Here is an 11,053-nt window from a genome sequence, read left to right as displayed (position 1 = left end):
AGGCGTAAGAGGGATGTCGTGCAGCCGAAACAGGACAACGTCGCCGCATAGAAGACGGAATGAGTTCGACACAAGTTGAGTAAGAGAGATGCGGAAGTATTTACAAACTGCAATGATGAAAGGATAGATAGGAAATCGCAGGTCGGCGGTAAAGTGATCCCTGAACAGACAAATGGTGTCGGTTGGGGGAGCATGTGGTTGATCGGACGAGCAAGGCAGAATGATCTCGTGGTTGGATGGAATTTCAAAGGCATTTCTAAGACCCTCAATGTCGCCCTCATCAAACATACACTACATGGTAGTATACCAGAGTCCAAGGATGGAAGCTAACGGTTGCGAAGAGCTTGCCATCTCGAAAATAAAGGAAAAAGGGGGCAGAAACGCAATCAAAGGAAAAAAGTCGTTGGAGGTTTCACCAGAACCAAAAAACGAGTCAACTGCTCAAAAACGAACGTGATGAGGAAATAGCTTACTGGGAAAAAGAGGGGTCGCCGGAAAAGAGGGACAGAGGATCACCGGAGAGCAAAGCGCGTGGGATCAGCAAATCGCACAGAAGCACAGAAGTCGTCGGAAACATAGCAATGAAAGCGTGGAGAAGGCAGCGATGCAACGGGATCATATACCCCGGGCTCGGTCGACTGGAGTCGTCCGATCTAGGTCGCGGAATCCTAGGACGAGATCTCGTCGTTGAATTCAAACCGCCAAGCATCGCATTCAATACCTGTCACGTCAGGTGTACGACGGTGGTGGGTGTGACACGTGGCATGCTACCACGGGTCGACAGTAAATGCTGGCGTGGGAACTTGTTCTGCCTTAATGAGAGGGGATTTACACGATTCCCAAGAAATCGAGGTGACGTTAGCCTAGCCCACGCTCGCCCGAGACAGCCCAAGGAACAAGTTCTACAAGTGTAAACCTTTGTCCGCCCGATCGGATCGAGGGAGCGTGCTTGTGACCGAACGACAAGCTTCAAAAGGCTGATCGGCAAGGATCGGACCTATCCTGATCAAAGTCCATATAGTGATGAAGGTCGATCGGAAGGGAATCTACTCACACAATGGTCCAGTTAGTCAGACTACAGCCTCCTTCGACTAGACTTGAAGGGGAGGCTTGTGATGTGGTGATGGTGAGGGGTCCCGCCCCGCTGCCACGGTGGAGGTTAATGTTAAGACGGTCAACGGATGGACGGTCTTGGCCGGTCGGGCGAGGCATATTCCGACCGTGGGTTAAGCACCGACCCACCGTCACCGACACGGAGTAATCAAAACGACGCTCAAGGGACGCGTGGAAGCCGAGCCGAGCGACTCCTCCACTCGGCCTAACAGCAGACTCGACACTTGCCGAGCACGCGGACAGTGAACTGCCCGCTGAGCAGCTATCCCGCTCGGCCAAGCAATAGAGCAGGTGGGAAGTGGGCTTCTGGCCGAGAAGTCATCCCGCTCGACCCAACAACGGACGACACTTGGACAGAGGACTTTCAGCTAAGCGGCTATCCCGCTCGGTGTGGCAGCATACGCAAGGATATCAGAATCCTGGCTGAGCGGCTATTCCGTTTGGCTAAGCAATAAACACAGTGGGACATCCTTGACATCCTTTTAGGAGCTAGTGTCGCTAACAGGTGGCATGGTCAGATAGAGGATCATACAGCGAAAGCCTCCACTATCACTTCAGATATATGTTCGGGCTGTTAAGGTACTGTGTCAGGAACACTTTACTGACATGTCTCCTCAGGAAAAGCTTGGGATAGCGTGCCCGCTCTAAGAAGCGTGTACACACGCTACATGAGCCCTATATAAAGGGGGGTCCAAGCATCGGCGGAGGTATGCTTTTCTCGCGACTTCTACTGTTGCGCTACAATTCTCTTTGCTTCTTGATTCGTCGGAAACTAACTTGAGCGTCGGAGGGTCATCATTGGGGACCCCTTCCCTGACTCGACACTAACGCTGCTTGTGTTGCAGACGGGAGCGAAGTCCACCGAAGGTCAGCAGGAGCGCCACGTCCCCAACATCCGTCCCTTTGACTTTCAGACCGGATCAATAATATTTTAAAATAATTAAATAAAAAATTATATATATAAATCTCAATAGCATCGTCAACCAAATATAACCAAATATACAAATCCTAGGTTATTTTGGGGGGTTTAAGCTTGTTAAATTAAGGTGATGGTGTAGATCTATTAATATTATCTAGTATTTACTTTCATGCTTGGTTTTGACTGCACTTCTCAGGTCATAGGTTATTTTGGAGGGTTTAAAGCTTGTTAAGCAATTCCACGTGCTATGTAACATTAACAAAGAATAGGCAAGTATTTCATAGAAATTGCTAATGTGTAGTGACTGATTGTATAGGTAGTTTTTGCACACTGGTATTTTAGTTAACAAAAAGATCATTCTCCCAGAGTCGTAGGTCACACTTTGTTGCTCAGTCATCTAGCAATCCAGAGACTAATCGCATTGTCGGCCCACAGTATCCACTAGCTTTGTCAGTGGTTCTTCCAAAATCTCAAGGCTAATGGAGGAGAAAATGTCTCGTACGACTCAATCCACTAGAAAATAATCTTAAATTCTTAGCCATCAAACTTGAACTCAGGTTTCAGCTCAATCTGCATTTCAGTTAAAAAGTGAAGTCAGAGCATTTGAGGTTACGATGTAAATCTTGTACTACAGGAAAAAGAGAGTAGCTGTTCAGGTAGAAATGTGGAGAATAAGCTCATCGTTTCCTTACCATTCACAGCTCTCAGAAAATTGTCTGTATGCAAGCTCAATTTCTTCTTCTGTCATTTCAATTGTGTCATCACTGTCCGCCCCAGGATCATCCGCAGGTTCTCCCTCCACAGCATGAAAAATCTTCTGTTGTTTTATTTTAGTGTCATCTACAAGCAAAAGCTCGCCTTCATAAATCTCCTTGCACTTTAAAGCTAACTCATGCAGCACTTTCTTCGAAGTTGGTGGTTTTTTACTGCTTTTCTCCTCAAGTTCCACCAGTTCTTTAACAACATGAGGAACGAACTTCCATTGCTCACTAGCAAGCCGAACATCCTGAAAGTATAGATCAACATTTGCATGGCTAGATTAAAAGCTTGTATAAGGAATTGAAGGATTTGATACTTGAGAACTCAACAGTGTAACAACAATGATAAGAATTCACTGAAAAGGCCAACTTTTTCCAATGCATTCAGACTTGTTCCATTTCCTAAGCCATAACACCAGAAAAGTATGGAGTGGAGGTTAATTTTAGAGTTTGACTTAACACCAGAGTCCTTGAACTATAAGGAAGTTCTGTAGTTATAACAAAGCATAAGGTACTTCAACAAAAGATGACAACAACATGCCTGTTCAGCCATCTGTTGGTTGACTACTGCCATGAATTTTTCTCGGTATGAACATGTAGAGCATACAAGAAAAAACTTACATGACCTTGACTGAGAGAATCAATTGCATCTTGAAGACAAGTAATAATTCCTTCTGCAGCTATACTTTTGATTTCACTCTCATCTGGCTGTCAAGATAGAAATCCAAGCAAGTTCAATTAGATTGTAGCTGTGACATTACAGAATCACAAACCAATAGAAAATTTTAGAGAAAAGTATCCTTTTCTTAATGCTCAAAAAAAGGTTCTTCAAAGTGAACAATATAGCCTCATAGAAACCTTAAAGATGCAGCAGCTGATAAATTAGTTTAAATTGGATTAATGAGTATTAAAATAAATAAAACACTACCATCAGACAAGACATTATCTTGCACTCATCAACTACAAAGACACAAAAACTGTACCAACTCAATGAGTGATTTCTGTGATAGTATGCAAGTGAACTCACTTTTTCATCTTGACTCTCCAACCATGACATTGTCTTATGCAAATCATCTATTGCCCATTTTTTTATCTTGGAAGGAGAAAATTGACCATCAACATCAGTAGTTTCCTGCATTAAAACCAACACTTAAACACAAGTTACAAAATTTTGAAAAGAAAACTTGGTTTTCACAGAGAGATATGTAGGTCTTAAGTTATGTCAAAGTTCCCTCAACTGTATTATGGTGAAAATGCACTATCTGCAACCTTGCAGAATGCAGTCAAGATTACACAATCCACTACGGTAGACTTTCTATCCTAATAGTGGGCATGCCTAACAACTTTGCAAATACAACACTACAGAATAATGTGATCAATTTGTCCATATTTAAATGCTTGATGCCTTATGCAGGTTCAATATGCATCTGAACTGAAAGATTTTCCAGCTCAATGTATGAAAGTACTCTCATAATTTGGATGTGTAAACCATAATTACTTGAAAGGTTCAATATGCATCCATGTCTATCAGCTCATAATCACTTGAACTAATTGCACAATCAAGGTTTTTGAGACCTGCTAGCATATTTGGATGTATAAACCATAGATATATTCTTTCCTAGTGGCTTAAGAATTTGAGACGAGCTGTCACCCAGTTTAACAAAGTATGACACAGCACCAGTGATGAGTTGAGTATCAGCTTGCCCGCTATACTCAAGAACCAAAAAAAACCAGTATTTGTGCTTTCAATCCAATTGAAAAGAATAAACTATATCCTTTGAAGAATACAAATATCCTATAAAATGTCAAGAGCTTTTAAAATGAACAGAATTTTAAGATACTCTTCATTCATAAAGTAATATATATTCTTGCCACTATATATCATGCATAAATATATCTGCCAAATCTTCACAAATTATTATGGATAAAAGGAAGGCATGTCTTTAAACTTCTAGTTTTAACCAAATATTTTCAGTGGGTGTTTTCTACTTAACATGTAAGCACAAACTAGTTGAAACATCAACTTAACTATTTAACCATGACTATCCATACCATACCTTTTAAGAAAAGCAATTCGCTTCAAGAATGTCTATGTACGGATATGTATATATCCAAAGAAATACCATTTAACAAAAACAAATAGGAGTGGCCTAATATATAATGTTCCCACAAAAAGGGTTGAACATGAGGCCTTCCAAAAGGGGAGTGCTCAATGATTTTAACTTTATTGAATGTTGACTCATGCCCAATGCTGGCCAACCATACAATTCATATTATCCCATAGCCAATTAAGCCTATGAACTTTAGATCTATGGAAGAAACATGACCTAAAGACAAGCAGAAGGGAAAATCTCTTCAAGTTTGGTAGGAATTGAAAGACAAAATGGATTACTCTTAATTATAATAAGGTGACACAGTATCCATTGAAAAGAATAAATTGAAGCAAAAGTACATTTTTCATAATATGTTAGAGATTCAAATCCTTGTAACGATAATTCAATCTACTCCTGGCATTATAAAGTTCAAGGGATGAAGTGAAAAGATATATTGTCTAAAAGATGACAGTAAAAGTAATTATCGTGATTGAAGATAAATATTCCCTCATTTTTATGTGTTCTTGATGTTATCTTAAGAAAATTAAGAGCTAAATTGAATTAATCTTTTCTTAAGATAATGCATCTAAGTTGTTGCTAGAATTTAAAACTTTGGACAAATAACATGTGTAACATTGGAATCCATTCAGATATGTAAATATAGACAAATATTAGTTATAACCAAATTAGCTCTGACCAAGATTTGAAGTCTCGTTTCATGGTGGGATTCAGTGCCTAGCAGGCACAAGATGTACTAGTGTCATGTTGGCAAGCTAACACATGGTGTGGCGGCACAAGTTAGGAGAAACTGAGGAGAAGACACCAATTGCAACAGTGTGGGGGGAAGAACTGGGAACAAGTCTCTCCATTCTCCATGTCATCTAGTGTCTCAAGAAGAAGAAGAACAAAATGTGGTGCCAAAGCTGGAACCTTCACAAGGAAGGAGACATATATTGATCAAAGCTAGAGATGGATGAAGAATAATGTTGCCATGTCTCCACATACAAGGAGGGAACCTTAATATTGGTCAGAGATGGAATTGTTCCATATCTCAACGCATTCGCGTGTTGGTCAACCGATGGAATAAATGTTTCATGTTGCTACAGACAGCATTATTATACAAGAACCAAAAATGTTTTCATTCACGTTAGGGAAACCTAAGATACACAAAATTGACAATTCCATATAGTTCTCAAACATTCACTTTTCTTCCTCCTTACAACGTATTTTAGAGCTTTAATTGATTACATTTTCCAAATAAACAAAGACATGGCAAAACTAATGTGCCTAGAAAGATGATAATGGTGACAAAATATTAAACAAAAAGAAAAGATCTCATTGTATTCACAAATTATATGATATTAGCCAATTGATTTGCCATATAATGCTTTAAGTTAAATCTTAATCAAGGAAATAAATAAATAAAAATGGTTCATCGATAATCACATCTGAACCCAATAAAAAAATGAATACAAACCACATGTCTTTTGGATCTGCTAAACTTCATATCTGATTTCCGAGATTGTGTTAGAGATTCTTCATGTTGGGCAACGTTCTGATCTGTAAGTTAAGGTATGAAATATCAAGAGCATATTTGTACAATTAGCAACGTATCCTGGTCAATGATAGTTCCCTTCTAAATGTTTGAGGTTTTGCACAACCTGATGGCAGGAGCCTTAGATTCTAGCATGCTAACATGGGAAAGAATGAAACTGAGCAAAGATAAAGCGGAATATTTGTACAATTAGTAGCATATCCGATTATCTGGGTCGATGAGAGTCCCCTTATAAATGTTTGAGGTTTTGCACAGCTAGCAGGAGCCTTAGATTCTAGAATGCTATCAATGGAAAGAATGTTTGTCGTTGATGCCTGAAACTAAGAGCAAAGCTAAAGTGTTTTATATGTGCATGAAAGAAGCATGTGGTGCCATGGAACCGCCATCAACCTATCAACGCAAGCATTTATCAGAATCAGTGTCTTCTCTAATCTTGGGTATGGAAACGAAATTGGCATGTGCGATCACAGAATTTTTCTCTTTTCTTAATGAATTAATGCTGACATCAGGCATTCATATTTTGATATAAACAAATCTTTTCATCTTCCTCTTCTGTTTCTCTGTCTGATTGGATGAGCCCGAAAGGATCCTTACCTCACTTGAACAGCAGAGCAGAAAATAAATTTTCAACAGAAAATCTTTGGTATCTATACTGAAGAATACAAGTAATTGTCTGATATCAGGTCAAGCATAGCTGATAAAATTTTGCCTAGTTATCTAATAAATTGACCAAACACCTGGCTCAATCAAAATACTGAATATATGGCTGTTCAGGAACCATGACATCCAACAAAAAACTGATGTATAAGCACGAAGTCGTACAGTTTGGTGTGGTCTAGCTTTAAATCATTGAGTAACTAACTCAGGATGAATTCACTTACTCTTTACTATGAACTATTACCATCATTGTACCTGCCGAAATGCAGCATGCAGCATGCTACTGATAGCATTCGCCATATAGCAGAAAAAAGAGACACTACATGGAAGTTTCCAATGTATAAGAAGAGAAGCAGTAAGACAGAAAAGGAAACGAGAAGAGATTCATGTCTTGGACTTTATTTACTGGAACAAACGAACAAAAAAGTAAAAAATCAAACATAATTGTTCGCTTCTACAAATAACCACTGAAGTAGAATGTTTTCAAACATCATAACTAAAAACATAATTCACATTCTGAAATAGAAGGATTACTTCATTCCTATCAAAAGTACCAGAGAAATAAGTCTAATGCTAATAATCTAAAAGAAACACACACTCAAATCAGTTCAGTGTGAAGCTTGCCAAATCAACTGATCAAGGCCACCTACCCACACATAAGGAGAGTGTTAGAGAACTTAATAAAAATATAGATTATTCATTCTCCAAATAGCTTAAGTCAAAATTGCCACCAAAGAGAATTTAGCTTCGTATCAAAAAAGTAGGTCTCCAGGACAAATCCTATAAGTCTTAGAAATTTTAAAAACATGCCTAGGAAATTAGTCCACAAGCTAGGTTTGAGCCAAACTAGTCTAATTTAGCCAACCAAACAAGAGAAGAATATTACAAATATAAAACTGTTGCTTGGGTGATTTCCAAGTTGCCTAAACTTTTGGAATAAATAATCATGTAATCAAACATAAAAGTTGCAAATTTCAATCAATGAAATGCGAGGAAAATAATACTTTGGCTATCATTAAAATTATCAACTATGCAAGCCAACTAAATACCTTGATTGGTATCAAACTGCTTGCTATTGTTTCGCCATGGTTTCCCAACATGCATAAGGTAAGGTTCAATGTCAACAAGCCTTTTGTGGATGTAGGACTCAAATATCCATTCCTACAAAAGTTGAAGTGCATGTGATGATTCATTATGTGCACCTTACAAAAAAGCCAAACAAGTTTCCTACAAAAGTTGAAGTGCATGTGATGATTCATCATGTGCACCTTACAAAAAAGCCAAACAAGTATGAAGCAGCAAAAGTAAATTCCTCTAGCCATTTCAAAACTCACTGTATTGGTCATAGAAAACAAAATATGGAGAACCAAAGTACAAATTTAGGATTATTTGAGAATATATAACAGAATGCCAGGTGTAGTCATGTATTCCACATTGGTTGATCTCAAGCAATTATCTTAAGTAGTTAAAAACCAAAAGATAATTCCTCCTAAACTTTTTTACCCAACTCTATGGTGACGAATTCTCATTAATAGACAAGGACTGATAAAATATGTCGTGAGTCAGTTTTTTAAGATTTAGAGAGCACTGCTATCATTTTGATTATTGAACTATCTATAAGAAATTCAGTTATACAACATTTCAAAGACGAATAGCAATTACATGTCCGTAAATGATGATAGAAATCTAACAAATATTCATTGGTTGTCCTGAATAAAATATAGAAAGGTCTCTAACATTGGCAAATCATTTTACTATTAAGAAATGCACAAGATGACAAGAACAAGTTGATTTTTTCTCACATATCATATGAAAAAATAATTCTCTTAGATGAAATAAATGTGAATGGTTGTTCCTCGCATGTTCAGAAAAACTCATCAAATTTTCATGAGTTCAAATAACAATGGGAAAGGAAAAAAAAAAAAAAAACATGTCCAACTATCTGGGGTTGACTATGAATCTTATCCCACCATGGAAATTCACCTAAGGTCATATCATCGTTAATGTCCAAATAAGTAATAGAATATTAATGCAAAACAAAGAACTTAATGCCATGCTAGTTATGTGGAAAAAATTTACAAGAAACAAGCAAGCAGCAAGAATGTAAATACATGCAGTAGCACACGGTGGCAAGTTGTTTTCCATCAATCAATAGTTCTGATATAAAATAGTCCTATGATTATTCAATAGAATAAGACAAATGAACTCTATAAGGATTAAGCAAAAGAATATGACCTTTGACACGATCGTAGCACCATCAGATTTGACTTGTCTAAATTTAGGAGTATTCGAAAATGCACACACTAGAATTGTACAATCTGAGGTCCAATCTGGTCGGTATTTTGCCCCCATCTCTAGTGCCTGAGATCGTATTGCAGCCCTTTCAGGGTTAACAAACCCAGACAGTGCGAATACTACACCTTCCTGTCAAAGTCAAGATATATGAAAGTCATCAGTAATTATGCAATGAGCAGCTCAAGAAAATGTTTGGCAAACTTTCAGTGTTGTTCATTACCAGCAAGTTTGAAAAATCCTTCCTATTTTGAGACGTTTCAGGTGGGTAAGAATTGTTGCTTCTTTTTACATTATTTAATTCCCCTATAGAAGCATCAACCAAAGCTTTTCCATATGACTTGTCTTTTGTGTCTCTAGAACTGACCCCAGGAGGAAGGATTCTCTTTTCTTTCACAGCATGATCATCATCGCGGTCTGAGCGTGCATTGGACATGACGCAAAAATCTTTGCAGATTGCAGACCAAGCAAAAACTGTTTGTTCAACTTTGAGAACAACTAACTTAGTGGTCCTTAAATAACAATAATTAAATGCAATCAATCCAGAACTTCTGAAGAAGACACACAGCAAGCAGTCGCTTAATAGTATCTCAGTGCATCGCCTAATCTCTGTAATTAAAGAAGAAAAAGGATATGATAAGATTAGCATAGAAGATTTAACAAAGTGCAAAAATATAACATTTGTAATATAACTATGCTATGCAAATTAAGTTGAGTTGTTTCTGCCTAATTGAATTTAATAGTTGAGTTCTTACAGCAAACATTTATTTATTTATTTATTTAATAAATAAATAAATAAAGAAGTTGAGTTCTTTCTGCCTAATTGAATCTAATAGTTTGCAATGCAATAACAGCCACAAAGACGCTTCATTTATCATAGACTATCCCTCGAAGATCTCTGCATCACAAATTGATAAGATTGGCAGATATAAAAGGCAAGAAATAAACAGAGCTTCCAAACCTAAAATGAGAAGATATTTTTGAAAATAGAAGAGTAACCGTGTCGGTGGTGATCGATGGCTGATTCCAAGGGGGTCAAGCCTGTAGGCGACTCGGATTGGAAGGGGGTTTCAGATGACGAAGATGGAGATCACCGAAGGCATCATTGCGATGCAGCGTGCCGGCGGTCGACTATAACGACGGAGGCGACGGAAATCAGAGTTACGGAGTTGGCGGTGAAGGTGGAATTGCTGATGGAAAAGCCCACAAAATGGAATGACTATTTTACCCTCGAATTGCTTAATTATGAAGTCACCCATTTTGCAAGGTCAATTGCTCTAAATATATATTGTTTTTTTATTAAAAAAAAATATCTTAAGATGCGGCGATAGAGGGAGGCCCATCTGACATAGGGTCAACAGTTAAACTAGAGATCAAAGTTAAGGTAGTCAATGTCCAAGTGTCAAAGGGTCAAACAGATGACAATTGCGACTACAGATCGGGACAATTAAGGCACGACCGGTGGGAGGCAGGTCCAAGCCGATCAACTGTCCAGTTCAAGATGATACCTAAGACAGTCGATGCTTAGTACGGAGCAGTAAGGTACCAAAGGAAATCGGATAGCTTGTCATGATGGAGGAGGGCATGTTACTAGGTCACCACACGAGAGATCTACTAAGGTCAGCAAAGTGAAGGGGTCCCATCCGAGCGACTACCTCGCTCGGCC

At 38.4% G+C, this 11,053-nt stretch overlaps 1 protein-coding gene across 2 annotated transcripts; it reads right to left on the bottom strand.

Moving 5' to 3' along the window:
• Window positions 1-2,287: 2,287 nt before the first annotated feature.
• Window positions 2,288-10,607, bottom strand: LOC122018928 (DNA-repair protein XRCC1-like). Of its 2 annotated transcripts, none has more exons than XM_042576404.1 (9): window positions 10,349-10,607; window positions 9,611-9,996; window positions 9,331-9,519; window positions 8,145-8,256; window positions 6,361-6,443; window positions 3,818-3,922; window positions 3,412-3,498; window positions 2,725-3,038; window positions 2,288-2,602 (listed from the first exon to the last, which is right to left on the bottom strand). In XM_042576404.1, coding segments are annotated over exons 2-9 (1,104 nt in total). In that variant the 5' UTR covers window positions 9,824-9,996; window positions 10,349-10,607; the 3' UTR covers window positions 2,288-2,601. The 2 variants fall into 2 exon arrangements, with proteins under 2 accessions (XP_042432338.1, XP_042432337.1); XM_042576403.1 differs by having other exon boundaries at window positions 10,387-10,607.
• Window positions 10,608-11,053: the final 446 nt, after the last annotated feature.

The sequence above is a fragment of the Zingiber officinale genome, chromosome 9A, assembly GCF_018446385.1.
Source record: "Zingiber officinale cultivar Zhangliang chromosome 9A, Zo_v1.1, whole genome shotgun sequence".
Lineage (NCBI taxonomy): Eukaryota > Viridiplantae > Streptophyta > Magnoliopsida > Zingiberales > Zingiberaceae > Zingiber > Zingiber officinale.
Note: the sequence above shows the minus strand (reverse complement) of the source record. Positions and strands in the feature narration are given on the sequence as shown.

Coding starts and splice junctions, on each gene's coding strand:
- LOC122018928 (XM_042576404.1), bottom strand. CDS start 9,823: ATGTCCAATGCACGCTCAGACCGCGATGATGATCATGCTGTGAAAGAA. Junction 9,520..9,610: donor AGGATTTTTCAAACTTGCTG/GTAATGAACAAC, acceptor TGACTTTGACAG/GAAGGTGTAGTATTCGCACT. Junction 8,257..9,330: donor GTGCTACGATCGTGTCAAAG/GTCATATTCTTT, acceptor CAACTTTTGTAG/GAATGGATATTTGAGTCCTA.